The following is a 16,740-nucleotide window of genomic DNA, read 5'->3' as shown; positions in this document are numbered from 1 at the left end:
CAGTGGACCATCAAGCCCCTTCCAGCAACAACTCTGGTTTCTGAGGCTGCCTTATTCCGAGACATGGCCGATAATGTCCCTTGGCCAGGAACACATGGACTCTAAATGGCCTCTAGTCATCCCTTGTTGGCAGCTCGGCCATTTGGGGAAGAGAGAGGCAGTTCTCTCCACCCAGGACAGTGGTTAGGATGCCCTGTACATTTATTTTGCTCTCTGTGGCGGGGCTTCCCTCCTTCCCCCTCCCCAGGAGACAGGAGGCCTGGCAGGGGCACCACAGGGATGTGGTCATCACTCCCTGGTGACACCTGGAGGCCACCCGTAGCTCAGCCTCTCACTTTCCAAGTGACCTCACCAGTCCAAGCTTCCTCCTCTACCAGGAGGCGATAACCCAGCCCCACCCGCAGGGGCAGCTGTAAGGAGATAATTTACCGGGAGGTGCTTTGTAAACATTTAAGATAATGTTATGATTAATTAACCACTTCCAGGAGGAAGCCCTTTGGGGCCTGTTTTATAAGCTCCAGCTTCTGGCGTCCTCACCATTAGTGGGGTACAGTCTCCTTCAGAAAGCAGGCCGATGGGACCAGCCTAGGGCTGCATCCTAGGAAGACGGGCGGTCGGGGTGTAGGCAGTTCCACATCAGGGCAACGCTTCTTGCCACTGCATCTCTGCACTGCCTGGGCCACCTCACCTGTCCCTCCTTCCGCAAGGGGCCAACTCCCCTTCAGGGTCTGCCCAGCTGCCAACTCCTCCTTTAAAAGCCGCCCCCCCCAACCCCACGCCAGCATTAGCCTGCCTTCCTCCCTGCTCCATCCAGAGCCACCCCGAAGTCCTCCATTAATTAGGAACCCCCCTCCAATTAATTATGCTCTGGCTCTTCCCAAGTCTCCCCTGCCCCCTTAAGTCTTCGGAGTCTTAAGTTAGGGCTGGGACCGGGTGGGGCCCAGCTTAGACCATGTGTCACAGCTCTACCCTCCCAGACTGTCTGGGACAGTGCCTTGCTCAGGAGTGAAAGTTTCAGAAGGACTGAGTCACGGGGCCGCCTCCCGGCACAAAGGGGCAGCTCCAAGGCCAGCCATTATCTCTTAACTCTCCTGGCCATCCTATCCCCCCCTTCACCATTTAGGTGAATCACAGCAAGTTCACTCCTGGTTGGAAGGGCTGGGCCAGGCTGACCAGACGTACGTGCAAAGTGCAGGTGTAAACACAGGGGCACAGATGGCCACCCCCGGAAAGCCCGCTCCACTGCAGGGTGTGGGCAATCAGCACTGGCCCCTCGGGTCCTCACTGCAGACCTCGAGGCAGCGAGCTCCCCAAGTCATCTTTGGACAGGGGCCCACAGATGCCACCATCAATGACATTTCCAGTTCAGCTGGACCCTCCATGCCGCCTACCAGCCCTCCCTAGCTGTTCTCGCCTTCTGCCTATCTCTGGTTTTAGGCAGGAGGCCGCCAGAACGGGAGAACTGCTCCGCGGATCTGTCCCCATCTCTGCAAGTTCAGAAGTTTCTCAGTCGCTCCTCATGGCCGAATGCAACCCTGGTGCCTCTGCCCCCCAGCCCCTGCCTCCTGAGACCCCCTACCCCCAACTCGCCCTCACCCCCTCTGCTGATTCCCTAAGGCACATTTTAAAAATGAAGTCTTCCCCTAAAAAATAAAATAAAATAAAATGAAGTCTTCCTACGTGAAAAGGCATCTCAGGTGGGCCACCCCTCCAATCACCAACCTCTTTTCTCCCTTCTCCACTGAATCTCTTGGAAGGACCCTCCCTCCCTTCCCATCCCCACCCCCCAGCAGGATGGAAGTTTCTACCCACGCAGTCCCACCCAGTCAACCTTTGGTCACCACAGTGGCAACATCCGGTCTCTGGCATTGGGCAATAAGGGGCCAGCTGGTCCAGCTCACCCTCTGGGGCTCCTGACAGCACTCCTTCACCCTACTCCCCAACTCCTCTTTTTAATCCCCGTCTCTCTAGGGCACGCCCCTCTCCTGCTATCTGAATACCGGTGACCAGCTCCTAACAGACCCCCATGTCCACATGTTTCCTGTACCTCTCCGGCTATGTCTCACCGCACCTCAGTTCTGGCATGTCCCTCCCGCACTTCTCGGTCCCTCCCGTACCAGCACCCCCTCCAGAAACCCAGAAGCCACTTTCAAACACTACTCTTGTCCTCACACTGAACTGATGACCAAATCCTGCCCACTCTTCCGGCTCGCTGTTTGTTTTCCTATGCCTACGTACTCGGGGCCGCGCTCTCGCAATTTCCCTATCTCTCATTTCCCATTCTCAGACCCTCCCACTGCCCAGATGCCCCACTCCTTGCCCTCAAATGCAAATCTGATTCTATTTATCCTCTTCAGTGAGGCCCTATTGTTCTCACTCTAGTCCATACTCTTAGCTTGGCCCACGCCTTGGTACCCACGGCCTGTCCTGATGGCGCCGGGCCATGCCACACCAGTGGGTGACACTCTGTGGGTGAAATCGACCCCTGAAGCCCTTTGTAAGTCAGGCCTGGGCTTTCCCTTGGTGGCCTCCCCAGACTTCTTTCTCCTCCCATTCACCCTACCCTGGACTGTCTCTTTCCTTTGCCTACCCTGTCCTGTTCTGTTTCTGGAAAACACTTCTATCCTGATCTCAGAGTCCTCATCCTGTCATTAACTCACTAGGTAATCACAGCTGAGACGTCACTTAACCCAGGAGCTCCCGACTCTGGCCACACATGATCATTAGCTGGGGTGCGTTAAACATAAAAACGGCCAAACAGCACCCCAGATTGAACACATCAGGATAGAAGTGTCCAGGGGCCCCCAAGGTACAATCAGGAGCCCCCAAGGTGCAATCAGGGGCCCCCAAGGTGCGATCAACTGCAGAACTCAGCCATCCTCTAAGACTGCAGAATTTCCATCTGTGCGATTCCCAAATGGAGCCAGCTCTGAGGCACACACCTTGGCAAGAGCTGTTCAGAACACTTAGCTAAAGCAGGGCCTGGGGCTGTTCCAAGCATGGGCGCCATTTCAGACAAGTCTGGAAAAGTCCTGTTACCTCTGCTGTAGCTGAGCATGACTCAGCAGGCCAGGCCTTCCTGGTGACCCGCTCCGGGCATCAGGCGTGGCCCCCCACAGCCACCCTCCACCTACTGGGAGGAGGACCAGCTCTGACTCCCGACAGTGCCCAGCGCCCCTTGGCTGGCCACTGGTCCTCGGGAGCTGGCCGCACTCATTTTCTAGCCTCACCCTCTGGAAGGCAGAATGTGGCCCTGGCAGGACTGTCCACTCTCATTTCGTCCTCACTAGGAAGGTACAGAGTTTTCAACCGATGAGGCAGCTGGTCAGGAAGACAGCCTGAGATTATGGAACCGTCTGGCTTCTGAATCCACCATTCACTAGCTATGTGTGGAGCCTGCTGGTTATTTCATCTGCCCAGGGTCTCAGTCTTTGGGTCTCTAAAATGGAACTTAACCTCATAAACATATGCAAAAAGGCTGGTATAGAGAAGGGACTCCTTACGGTATCCTTTCTGCCCCTTGACCCCTCTCCTCTTCTCTCCTCCCTAAAGCAAGTGTGCTGAGCTGGAAGTGGTCAAGGGGGTCCCTCCCGGTCCTGACACCAAGGAACAAGTGAGGACAGATCTGGGATGTGCTGCAGGGAGAAGCAAGGAAGCGCAGACCCCTACTCCCTATGGTTCCTTAGGGCGAGACATCATTTTTACTTGGACTGGGGGCCTCCAGGGGAAGAAGGCTATTTCTAAGTCAACAGGAGGCCGTTACAAGAGAGGGTGCTATCTGTGGACAGGTATGAGCACAGGCTTGGGGACTACCCAGTCAGGAAGGTTCCAAGGCAGACTGGGCTTGGACACCAGCTCCATTCCTGCCTCGCTGGGTGATGCAGGGCAGGTTCTCTTTCTCTGGCCACTCTCCCCACCTGCAGGACAGGAGCAGTGATTGTTGCCTGCCTGCCGCCCGCCCACCTGCCTGCCTGGGCCAACTGAGCAGCAAGGGAGATAAGTACCACCAAGCCCTCTGGAACCCCCGAGTGTCACATAAATGCAGCATCATTGTATCACCGTTGCTCTGATGATTACAAGTCTTTGTGCTGGGTAGGAGGCTGGTCAAGATAACAAGCCCCCACGATTTTGCAACTCCGGGATTCTAAAGCCAAAGTCAAGAATTTTTGACCTGTTCAGGGCCAGACAATTGGCTGGTGGGATCAGATGGTGAACTGATGTAAATGGCTGACACCTGAGAGGCAGGGGGAGCCTGTGGGGTGTGCGGTGCCCAGCAGAGCAGGCTGGCGTCGGTAAGCCTGGGAAGGCATAGCACTCACCTTCTGTGGGGCATTGATGACTCCAGTGTTGTAGCCGAACTGCAGGGAGCCGAGCACTGCCCCTCCCACGGCCAACATGAGACGGCCCGTCAGCTTCTGCAGAGAAAAAAAGACCCACACTGTTACAGGCATGTCTGGGCCCAGGTGGGTAGGTTCCCGTGTTCAGATTATCTGGCCTGGCTCCTGGCACCACACCAGTCCTTCTCCCAGGAAACTCGGCCACTTCCTGACCTCGGATGCCTGAACCAACCAGCCCTGCAAACTTCGAGACACTGGGCTGGCCAGACTCATTCCTGGGGAGAGAGGGGAAGTCGGGTCTTCTCTCTCCGTAGCCAGGTCTTGACTCTCTGGAGTCTCATTCCTCTGGTGGAGCCATGACCCGCCCAGGTCCAGGGGGCTCCAGACTCTGTTTGGGAGGCCCAGTAATCAACTCCCCGAAGCAAGGGGGACCAGATTACACGGGAAGAACAGCATACAGAGGAAGCACCCTGACTTTGGGCCGAAAGTGCTGGCCTCTGGTTCCAGCCAACCTAAATCCCAGCAGGCTGCCACCCTTCCCTAGTCCTGCCCAGACCCCCATTTGCTTGTGTACAAGGGGGGAGCAATCATGCTTTGGCAGCACTGGAGATGTGGTCTTGCCCTCCCCTCCCTCCATTCACAGGGCAGGCAACTGAGTCCTGAGAGGCAGAGACAGATTACGCAGGGGTCTGCGAAGAGTCAGGCTGGAGCTCACGGCTCCTGACTCCCCACCTCGTGCCCCTCATGGCAGCCATCCGCAGAGCATGAGCTTCCCGGGGTTATGTGGACACAGATGATGTAACAGGCAGGAATGTGCTTTGGAAAAGTACATGACACCAGGCGAGTAAGAGTGTCGGGCCAAGGTGTTTCAAGGGGCAAAGGGTTGGGGAAAGAAAAGCATGGTGGGTCTCTGTCCCCCCGCAGCCTGGGGCATGAAGGCTGCAGACAGGAGAGCCCTGGGTGAGCAAGGTGCCATACCCTTTGGACTCAGTTTTCCCCACAGAACCCAGAAACAGCCCCAACTTCAAGATCCTCACAGACAGCACTGGGTTTATGGCTACTCAGACCAGTTCCTAGCATGGTCTTTCTCCACTTTAGAAGCTGTCGGGCCAACAACAGCAAAAGCCAAGGTTCTCACATCAGAGGCAGAGAGAGGAAGAGACTTCGTTAGCCTGAGCGCTCAGGCAGAGTCCATTCTTCAGCAGGTGAGTGCTGGGACCGTCCTTCCCACAGAGCCAGCTGGCCTCTTCCTGGCCCAACTCTGGATGTCTCTCCTCACAGCGGGCTGCCGGCCTTCCAAAGTCTCCCTTCCCTTAGCTCCCCAGGGAGCCTCCAGACCCAGGGCTGTGGGCCCTGTGTGCATGGGGAGCACCTGACAGACGTGATCTGTGGGCCCCAGACAAGCTAACTCATCATCGGGTGGCCGCCGGGATGAAGGCGGAGGCGGTCACAAGGCACTGAGCGTGGACGGAGGAGGGCTGGAGAGTGGCTGTTGAAGGCCGCCATGTGAGGGCTCCCTGCCTGTGGTGAGTCACGTGTGAACTCGGGGTTTTCCACACAGAGTACGGTATTAATGATGTGCCAGAGAGAGATTTCTCTAATTCATGTTAGAATAAATGTAAATATGATTTAATAAAATGTGGCACAGCTATATCATAGAATACAGGGGGGGAAAAGAAAGCTCTCTAGGGGCGCCTGGGTGGCTCAGATGGTTGGGCATCTGCCTTCAGCTTGGGTCATGATCTCCAGGTCCTGGGATCGAGCCCCAGGTCAGGCTCCCAGCTCATCAAGGACTCTGCCTCTCCCTGTCCCTCTGCTTTTCTCCCTGGCTTGTGCTCTCTGTCTCTGTCTCTCTCAAATGAATTAAAAAAAAAAAAAAATCCTAAAAGAAAAAAAAAACCCAGAAAGCTCTTTACTTATTGATTTGGGACACTTCCCAATCTATATTAAGGAAAAAGCTAGCTTCATTGCAATGTGTGTTGCATGCTGTGTTTGGTATGAAAAGAAGAAGAAATGGCTGAGGATAGGAGGGGAGGCAGAACACATCTATCTACCCACTTAAAACAACACATAAGAAAGGTAACGTGTACCCTGGGATCTGGATGGCAGAGGCTGGGTGGCACAGAGGTTTCACTTTACACCTTTTCGCATGCTTTTTAATTTTGAACCATTTAGTTTTGAACCAGGTGACTGTATCACCTACTCAAAAGAATTTACTTAAAAACCCCTTGGTTTCCTGTTACTTAGAACAAAGCATTTAAATAAAAATGAACAGCACACAGATGATGAAGTGAGCAGCAATACAGATGACCCGTGGAACAGGAAATGAACAGCACAGCAGAGCTGTGAGCGCTAAGTCGTCTTATCACAGACCCCGTTTTCAATCTGGCTCTGATGTCCCAGGGGTGTCTGCGACTCTGAAGGTATTCTTGGGGCCCCCGTTGAGCAGCTGTGGCCTCTGGTAGTGGGGGCTACTAGGAGCCAAGGACAGACCCCTGGGCTAGAACTGCCACGGGCAGGTCAAGGTCAAATTCTGCTTTAGAAAACCTGCCTACCCACTCCTGGTTATAGCCACAGCCACCCCGGCAGGCTGCTGCACTAGGACTCAGGCATGCTCAGTGACCCATGCTCTAGGCCCTGGATGACACAGACCCCAGTCCCGACATCAAGGTATTTTGCCTGGGACAACGGAAGACAGGTTCGTAGGGGTGACATTGAAGTTGGCCATGAAGGACATACAGAGTCTGCCAAGTGGGGAAGCGGTGGCAAGACTGCATTCCAGGTAGACAGAACAGTCTGTGCAGGGGGGAGAAGAGGGGCCTGATTCCGCCGGATTAAACAGGCAGTGCTCAGTGTGGCCGGATGCTAGGTGCAGGGGAGGAGATGTTGTGTCCCTCCCCCGCAAGGCGGCACACCCCCACCACACCCAGCTGGATCTGGGCTGTACTGAGAATCAGGAGACCCAGGCGGGAAAGCAGAGAATAGCTTCTCTTCACTTCAGAGCTGGGACACGCAGAGACCTCTGGGCTCAAGTTCCTCACAGAGGAAAATGGGGGATCCAAGTTCCTTCCCTAAAGACTTGCTGTCAAGTTCAGGATCCGTGGCCATTAGGGAGCCTGGCAGGGTTCACCTGACAAGCATTTGCTGCACCAGGGAAGCATGGGAAGCCACTCTCCACTGGGCCACCACAGCACCACCTGCCGCCACCTGCCCTGTGGCTCATCCAGGTGCCACAATGAAATCCATTCTTTCCACACCTTTAGGTGTCAAGCTGACGAACTACTTGGTGGTGACTTAGAGAAGAGGAACAAACCCACAGCTGCAGCTTTCTTGGGAAGCCTTCTTTAAGAGTGGAAGTGTAATGTGGAATCTGCAATCTGCAATCTGGAATCTGTGACCCCCAGGAGCCCACCCTGGTCACCCATCTGGGGCTGAGGCTACCTTCTAGAACCACCTGCCCTCTCGCAGGGTTTTGCCCTGGTTGCGTCCCCTGCAATTCACCCACCAGTCTGGGAACTCCCTCCAAGAATGGGGCCCGAGTCTTACCCAGCTCTGCAGCCAGAGCGCCCAGGGTTGGGCACAGTACAATCATTCATTCATAACCGCTTCTGAATGTACCTTTCAGGATATGTATTTGGCCAGAAAAGTGCTCATCTTCACAGATTTTAATTTACCTCGGCCATTTATCGAAGCCCAGGTGGGCACTGAATATCAGCTCTGAGAGGCACAAACAGGCTAACAGTAACTCCCACCTCCCGGGACTTGAGAGGAAAGACCTCAAGTTCAAATCTGGGCTCTCCCAGGAGTGCCACAGGCCTCTCGGTTCAGCACATGCCGAGGCTCAGGGCCCAGCACAGAGGAGGACCTCACACCCCTACCCCCATCAGCCCTATCCCAACGCAAGGATCATCCCTCTCCTGGGAAGCCACTGATGCAGGGTCAGCCTGGGGACCTCTCCTCCCACACACCGGGATGCCAGATGGCACACTGGCCATGTCACGTAACTTGCTAAGCACTGTGGCCTTTTGACCCTTGCCCAGGTGCCCTTCCTCAGCACCGTGCTCCAGCCCTGGGCTTGGCTGGCAGCAGGCCCTTAGTCAATATTGGCAGAGGGAGGGCTTTCCCTGTAGGAGGAGGGTCCCGTGCTGGCTCCATCCAGATGCTGCTCCCATCCCAGCCTCCTCCCACAGCTTCTCGCGTGGTTTCCTGACGGGCGCGGAAGCACAGGACACAGGCTTTCTAACAGCTTGGTCCCCAAGTTCTAAGGAGGGCAGGAGGGGGTGAGGCAGGGGAGTATGAAGCCCATAACAGCTGCCCTTTTTTATTTATTTTGTGTATTTTTCCCCCCAAGATCGCATTTAAACAAAATTCTGGGATTAAAATAGAAAGAAGTGCCCCGGTTTGCAGAATTGCTGTTAACAGTCTCATGTGACAGATGGGGAGCCTAAAGTCAGAGGGCAGACTCCCAGGATCTTCAGCAAACAAAAGCCAGGGCTGGGCCTAGAGTTCTTTGGATTCCTTAACTGACAGTTTACCCTCTGGCCCCTTCCATCCTGCCAACTCTTTTCAAAAAGAAGAGGGATGGGTCCCCCTTCCAAAGCCTAACCTGCTGGTGACCTCAGGCAACTCCTCTGGAGGCCATCCCCTCGGGCTATCCAGTAAGGTCAGGACTTCTGCATGCATGGCTGGGCCTCCCCTGCACCGGGCCTCCCCTGCACCCCGTGGTGGCCCTGGGGGGCAGAAGGCACTCCTCAGTCTTGCAAGCTGGGAGGAGAGGAGGGAGCTGCTGCCTTTATCAGCACCCGCTGCCCCAGCAATGCACCATGGCCCCATGCCAGCGGCTGCTAGTGCACCCCAATTCAGCCACCATGGACACGCTACAGGAAGGAGAGAGACTGCTCCCACTTCACAGATGAGAAAATGCGGCATTGGGAGAGGAAAGCAGAAAACCAGAGTGTCCTCCGCCTCTGTGATGCCTCCGGCAGGAGGTCTCTGAGGCCAAATCCCATGCCCTTCCTGCTCATGTCCTCCCCCTTGCTTCCAGGCACTGGCCCCCGAAAGGAAACAAGGTTCCTACCTGGTACTTTCTATGTAGGTCAACTTCTATTCTAGCGACTTTTGGGGCCTTGCCCAGTCTGAGCCAGGACAGCCCAGGCCAAAGCTCAGAAACCTCTGGCCATTTGATTGGATCTTGCTCTAAGCCAAGGTTGGCAAACTAGGGTCTGTTGGCCAAACCCAGCCTGCCAACAAAGAACGGAGTTTCCATTTTTAAGTGTCTGGAAAAGAAAAAAAAATGACTAATATTTTGTGACACATAAAAATGATATCGAACTCCAATTTCAGTGACCACAAATAAACATATTACTGGAACACAGTCACACTCATTGATTTCTATATTGTTTACAGCTGCTTCTGCACGACAATGACACAAGGGGATCACAGAGCAGAAAAAGTTTGTCAGCTCCTGCTTGAAGTCCTAGGTCCTTGGAACTGCTCTGTTGTTGGGGAGCCTGGGTGGCTCAGTCAGTTAAGCGTCTGCCTTCAGGTCAGGTCACGGTCATGATCTTGGGGTCCCAGGGGTCTACTCCCGCATCAGGCTCCCTCCTCCTGGGAAGAGGGGCAGGGAGCCTGCTTTTTCCCTCTCCCTCTGCCTGCTGCTGCCTGTGCTTGTGTTCTCTCTCACATACATAAAATCTTCCCCAAAAAAAGAGAGTGAGAGAGAGAAAGAGAACTACTCTGTGCAAACCTAGCCCATGTGCACAGGATTTTCAAAGCCTTCCAGGTAAAACCAAATCATCCTCTCTAAATAACCCAAAGGTATCTGTCCTAAAACAAAACCTAAGTGGCTCCCGGGGCTGTGTGCAGGTACCAGCCATCTGGAAAAGCCGATACCCATTCAAAGGGTGAGATGGGCACCAATTCAACCCTGATGAAATTCACTGGGTCAGACCATGAGAATATGCAGAGGTCCCTGTCCGTGGACAAGATTAAGTCCCAGCTCCCCCTACTTGTGTGACCCGAGAAAGCCCACTCCCTCCAGACCTCTTTTTCTCCAAAAGAGAGGTTTCCTAATAAGCCGTTACTTAGAAGTGCTTGTTCCCAAAGCTATTCTAGCCAATGGGCATTCAGCACTAAACCAAACCAACCCCCTGCCTCCTTGTAACTCGGTATTTCAGTTAGGGGTGGGAAGGCAGAAAATAAAACCTCAACTACATCAGGTGGCACATGATATGAAGAAAGAAAGTGATGGGGTGCCAAAGCTTAGTAAAGGTGGGACATGCCTATAATGGAATATTATGCAGCTGCTGGAAAGAATGACACATCCGTATGTCCTTGATAGGAAGTGAGTGCCAGGACCGACTGTTAAGGGAAAAAGCAAGTGGAAAAACAATGCATCAGATGTACATTTTGTGGAAGGAAGCGGGAGAAAATGAATGTGTAGAGATGATACTTGCTTGTATGGGCAGAGCAAATACATCTGTAGATACTGACCTCTCAGGGATGGAGGACAAACAGAAGGGGCTGTGCGGGGCACACAGAACTATGTAGAAAGTGTGATCCATTTATAGGCATGCACACACACGTGCCCAAAAAAGAGGTCTGTGAGGAGAAACACCAAATAAACCATTAAAACCAGAAGATGTTTACTCTTTTTCTTTGTATGCTTCTCTGTAATTGACTCCATCATTTCTGTATTTTTTTTTCCTAAGATTTTATTAATTTATTTGACAGAGAGATAGAGAAAACACAGCCAGGGAAATGGCAGAGGGAGAAGCAGACTCCCCATCAGATGTGGGGCTTGACCCCAAAACCCTGGGATCATGACCTGAGCCCGAAGGCAGATGCTTAACGGACTGAGCCACCCAGACGCCTCTCATTTCTGTCATTTTCAAAGAATCTATGACCTGACCCTGAGAAGTAGATATTATCCCCACCGCAGTTGAGGAAACAGGTTCCAACAGAAGGTGTGGCTTCCCTGAGGTCAAATGGTAGAGCTGTTTCAGTCCGCTCCCTTTCCTCCCTTTCCTGCCGGCTCCGCACAGACCAGCGGGAGGCCAGCTCTGGGACAGGCAGTCTGGGGACACGTCCTGTCCAGCAGAGACCTCAGTGGCTGAAGGTTCCATAACCTGGATCTGGCAAGAGGTCTCTCCCCTTCCAGGGTGCCGAGGCCCTGAAGAAGCCAAAGCCAACAAGGTGCGGGTGCCGAGGTCTTAGAGAGGGTGAACCGAGCCCTCATTATGCCCTGAGTTCAAGGCCTGGGCGCCTGGCTCAGTGCCTATAAAACCCCACCGTTTATGCTTTAGTTACTGCCTCCCTGGCCTGGTGGCTGGACGGCAGAGCCTCCGGCTCCGTTCCACCCCTCCCACGGAGGGACGTAACAATCAGAGGTTTGTTTTGGTGACCAGGCCTGGGCCTGCCAGCCTGGTCACAGCCTCTCTGTGAGGCCACGAGGCCAACCAGGAGCCTTCTCAGCCTCCACCATCCGGGGAGGCCAGTTACCAAACTGAGTGGCTTTGTCACCTGTGCGCCCAGGAGTGAGGCAGGGGGAAGGGCGAGGCTGCAGGTCCCAAGCCAATGTTGCACACTTCCCCCTTTGTTCTAGGCCTCCCCAGCTCTGCCAGCCCCGGGGGAGGGGGAACTGGATGCCTGTACCCTCAGAGTCAGAGAGGCACTCTAGGCCCTGACACCCCGTGACCAGGAGGCACTGGGTAGAGCTGAGCTCCCTGAAGTCACAAGCTGATTACGGGGGATTTGGGACTGACCCAGTACCGTGGCAAGCAGGGCTGGGTCCCCAACGGGCTCAGCGTGGGACAAGCATCCTGATGAAGATATTTACACTGTCTGTGCACCCAAAATGGCCATGCAAAGGGTCTTCCCACCTAAACAGCCACCACCTTGAGTTGGGGAACTGGGCCAGTATCAAACCTGCCATGGGGTAGCAGGCCTCCAGCTCCACGGCTCTGAAGAGAGTCACTTGCCCAAGGTGGTACTTTCCTGAGGACATGTTTTGTTTCCATTCACAGAGGATTTCAGTTGTCGAGTTATGTCTAATCCCACTTTTTGACTCCGACTGCTCCAGAAGGAGCTTGTAAGTCCTGGAGGGTGGGGAATTCCTATTGCTCTGGGGTGAGTGGAGGGTCACACACTGGGCAGGGATGTGGAAAAAAATCCTTTTTTTTTCTTTGTTTTAAATACTCAGGAATATCTCCAGTTCTTTGTGACAGCCTTCTCTTAGACAAACGTCTTTCCTTCGTGGGCCCCCCGTTTTTCCCATCTGTCAAATGGAGGGCTGCGCCGTGCACTGGAAAGTTCCTTCCGGCTCTTTCCCTGATGCTCTTAGGCCATCCCAGAGAGGCTGCCAGCATGTTCTGCAGTAGGAGGCTCAGTGTGTGACCTTGGGAAAGTCATTTTTCATTGGACAGTGATGTCACCGTGGCCCGTATCTCCCTCAGAGGGGAGAGCAGGGCAGCGACACTAGCTGACCCAGCTCTGGGCCCCACACTCCCACCCAGGTGCCAGTCCCGCAAACCGGCTTCCCAACAAACCCCTGCTACAGAAGAACTGCCTGGTGGATCTTTAACGATTGACTCAACCGACCAACACTCATTGCCCGGGCATCCCAGCAAAAGCTCCCATTGTCAGAATGTCAAACTTCTGGACAGAGGCCACAACCCAGGTACGGTCACCTGGGACCCAGGTAAGTGCAATGGATCTCAGGAGTCCAGGGAAGCAAGGAACATTTATGGAACGAACCTCTATGGGGACAGAAACATTTTCTTCCTAAAATCTTAGACTCTTAATAATGAAAATGACATCACCCTGCCGACGGGGCAACTGAACTGAACTGGAATTCAAAACCACATACATAGGACTTTAAAATTAAAAGTCTATGCTCTTCATACCACTGAGGGGCTGAGGAGCCTTGCAGATCTCTGATTTCTCCTTTATCTGGAAGACAGAGAAGCCAGAGGCCCCGTAGAGGCCCCAGGCGCCACAAGGGACTAGCCAGGAATTCTTCACAAAGGGTGAGAGGTCCTAGGGCTGGGCTCAGGGATCACCTAGCCAACTGCCCAGGAAGGGGCATGAGCGAACCTCCGGCGGGAGGGGAGGCATTCAAGCTGTCCCCCACTTCCTACTCAGTTAAACGCAACACAATGCGCAGAGGACACCAATCTGTAGAGGACACGACAGAACACAGCAGAAAAAACTTCAGGGGTACATGGCTGGCTCAGTTGGTAGAACGTACAACTCTTGATCTTGGGGTTGTGAGTTGGAGCCCCGTGATGGGTGTAGAGATTCCTTTTTTTTTTTTAATTTTTTTTTTTTTAAAAGAGAAAGAACTTCGGAGTCAGACACACCTGACTGAAAGACCTCAGGCAAAGGACAAAACCTCTCCAGGCCTTAGTCTAACATCCTGTACAAAAGGGCTGTGCTTGCTGAACAAATCAGCAGTCTCCAAAAGGAAAGGCTTTATTCTAGAATATATACTAATGACCCAGAGAGGGTTTAGCAAAAGTGAAAAAAATTTTTAACCATAACTATTATCTGTGTGTCTTTTTAAATTTCTACCTTGGGCAGGCATATAATCTACTAGTGTAAGAGTGTATATACATGAATTTGTAAATATAGATAAACCACTGAGAAGGAGGTGCTCCAAATTTACCGATGGGTAGACAGTCCTAAGTCTGGAAGGTACTGCATGAAAACACCCACTGGCTACAGCATTTAGAACCAGCTCCTACGTACAAGGACAGCCTTTGAGTTTAGGCAAAATCTCCCGCTGGCCCAAAATTCAAGAAAGTGTGTAGTGAAAGGGGTCAGTGGAGACTGAAAGCCCTTTTGGATTGGCCTGGGTTCAAATGCAGCTCCACCACTGACTAGCTGTGTGATTTCGCGAAAGTTACCTCTCTTCTCTGAGCTCCAGAGCTATGAGGGTCAGTAACACAGTGGTTAGCCAAGGGCCTAGGAAACTCTTAAGTGGCTGCTGATTTTCTCCCGCACTTTTCTGTCTCTGCTCAGAATACTCACTTATCCACTCATAAACACCCAGGTCCTGCCGAACAGGGCAGTTCTTACTTTTGAAGAAGTAAAAAGTAAAAAGAAAAAGAAAAAGAAAAAGAAAAAGAAAAAAAAAAAAAAAAAAAAGGTGACTGTCTTTTACAGAGAGAGAAAACTGAGGCCCAGAGAGGTGAAGTGGGCTGTCAGAGCACGAAGATAAAACAGCAAGGGTCTCAAGGCCTTCCCACTCGCCAAAATCACTTGCTTTAGTTTTCTCATATCCATTATGCCAGGACAGCGACTGACGGCTGACTGCTGGGTTTGCGGCTCAGGGTCTCACCTAAAGCCCAAAGCCAGCGTGGGTGATACAAGTTCCGTGGATTCAACAGGTATGTAGGACAGAGGCCAGCCAGGCGTCGGGGCAGGCGCCACTCTGGCCAGACAAGACCCCGCTCAGTCCCACTGGACACCTCCACGGCCCAAAGGAAGGGCAGTGCAGACAGAGTTCAGTCCTGTCCCCGCATTCCACGTTTTAAAAGGGGGGGGGGGAGGGGGCTTGTGCCTCCCCTGCCAAGGAGCTGGGAAAATTCGGGGAGGGAGCGCTTCAAAGAAAAAAGTCACTTTAAAATATTCGTCGCGAGGGGAAAGGGAGGGTAAGAAAGAAACAATGCCCTGCACGCAGGAGGGGATCGACAAATATTTGTTGAAAAGGAACCGTTCTGGGAGTCACAAAGATCCCCTGCAGGACGAGTCTCTCTAAGAGACGAAGAAGAGATCCCTATCTGGGCAGTTGTTTGTCCCCAGGGAAAGAGGCCACATCTAGAGCACGGAGTGTCCCCCGGACCCCAGGACCCGGACCCCGGCGTGCGCTCCTCCAGATCTGCTCTGGCTTGGGGCCCCTTCCCGGCCCGGCCCACCCCCCACCCGCCCGGGGCTCACGGCGGCGGTCCCCCGGGAGCTCCCTCGGCCCAGCCCCGCCCCAGCAGGGAAACGTGCCACCTCGGAGCACCTCTCCCCGGTACTTGGCAAAGCTTTGGGGCCTGCACTACGAGGCAAGAAGGGCCTCAGAGGCCGGCTCTCCGTCTCCGCCCCGGAGCCGGGCATCCTGGAGTTGGAGCCCCCGCCTGAAAAACGTGCCCTCCGCCTCGGAGCCTCGGAGCCCTGCCGCGGGCGGCCGCGGGCGACCGCGTGAGGCCGCGTCTAGCGCCAAACAACAGGCCGCGCGCGTAGTGCGGCCCCGGGGAGAAGCGCGCAGCGGCTCCGAGCCCGCCGAGTGGGGGCGGGTCCCGCCGCCTCCGCGCGCCGGGGCCGGGGCCGGGCCGGGGGCTCGGCCCGCTCAGCCAATGGGCGCCGCGCTCGAGCCCCCTCCCCCGCCCCGGGAGGAGTCGGCGCGGGGCCTCCGCCGGGGAGAGCGTGAGCGACGTGCAGCGCCTGGGCCCTGGGTGCCCCGGCCTCGCCGGGCCGCGTGGACCGCACGGCGCCCCCGGAAGGAAGCCAAATACCGGTGCGGGCGCCAACTACGCACGCGGCGCCCTTGCGCCCGCCACATCCTGAGCCCATCCGCACCCGCGCCCCCAGCCTCGCTAGAGCGCGGCGCTCCAGGCCCGCGCCAAGGGAGGCTCAGAGAGGCGCGGCGCCCGCCCCGGGCGCACAGCGCGGCGGGGCGGCGGGGGTGCCCGGGCTGGCGGAGGGTCGGAGGAGTCCGCGCCTTTGTTCCGGGCGGGGAGGGCCGGCGGGCGCGCGACTTACCTTGCTGCTGGGCTCCATGGCCGCGCTGCGCCGGAGCTCTGGCAGCGCCGGTTGCGCGGGCGGGGACGGGCGGACAGGCGGACGGGCGGCGCGCTCAGGCTCGGGCTCCTGCCTCGCTTCGGAGATCCCGACTGCGACTCTGACTTCAGTCCTTTGGCCTCCTGCTTCCTGGCGAGCTCGCTCCCAAGCCCTGCGGCCCACGAGCTCCGCGCTAGCCGGGGCTACCTCTCGCTTCTCGCCTTGAGCCAGCGGCGGTAGAGTTTATAGGACCCCAGCCATTGGCTGGCGCTACGGTGTGTGTCGGGGGGGTCGTGTGGGCAGAGCTTGAGGGCGGGGCCTGGGGCACGTCCGGGGCGGGGCTCCGCGAGGAGGGGGTTCGGGGGAGGGGGGCTGGAGGGCACCCTACCGGCTCCGCGCTCTGGCTGGGGGTCTCTCCACGCTTGCCTGTGCCCCGAGTCCGGGGAAGCGCGCTCGCTGTGTGACGCTAAGGCAGTGTGCGCACCTCTCTGAGCTTCAGCGACCTCTAGCAAAATGGTGGAGCTGTACAGCGAATTGGGACCGGCGTAGGATAGCGCCTTTAGAGCGAGGACTCTGGAGTCCTCACTGCGCCACTGGATAACTTCGGCAAACTAAGGATAATGATAGCACCATCTCA

At 55.2% G+C, this 16,740-nt stretch overlaps 1 protein-coding gene across 1 annotated transcript in view; it reads right to left on the bottom strand.

Moving 5' to 3' along the window:
* SLC2A1 (solute carrier family 2 member 1) overlaps positions 1-16,303 on the bottom strand; it is a 28,035-nt gene extending 11,732 nt beyond the window's left edge. Inside the window, exons 1-2 of the mRNA XM_046020835.1 lie at positions 16,086-16,303; positions 4,320-4,415 (exon numbers count right to left, since the gene is read on the bottom strand). Of these exons, the coding sequence (XP_045876791.1) occupies positions 4,320-4,415; positions 16,086-16,103 (114 nt within the window). The 5' untranslated portion in view covers positions 16,104-16,303. The remainder of the gene's footprint in view (positions 1-4,319; positions 4,416-16,085) is intronic.
* Between the last annotated feature and the right edge of the window lie 437 nt (positions 16,304-16,740).

Source organism: Meles meles, chromosome 1 (assembly GCF_922984935.1).
Source record: "Meles meles chromosome 1, mMelMel3.1 paternal haplotype, whole genome shotgun sequence".
Taxonomy (NCBI): Eukaryota; Metazoa; Chordata; class Mammalia; order Carnivora; family Mustelidae; genus Meles; species Meles meles.
The sequence above is the reverse complement of the archived record's forward strand: the minus strand, read 5'-3'. Positions and strand labels throughout refer to the sequence as shown.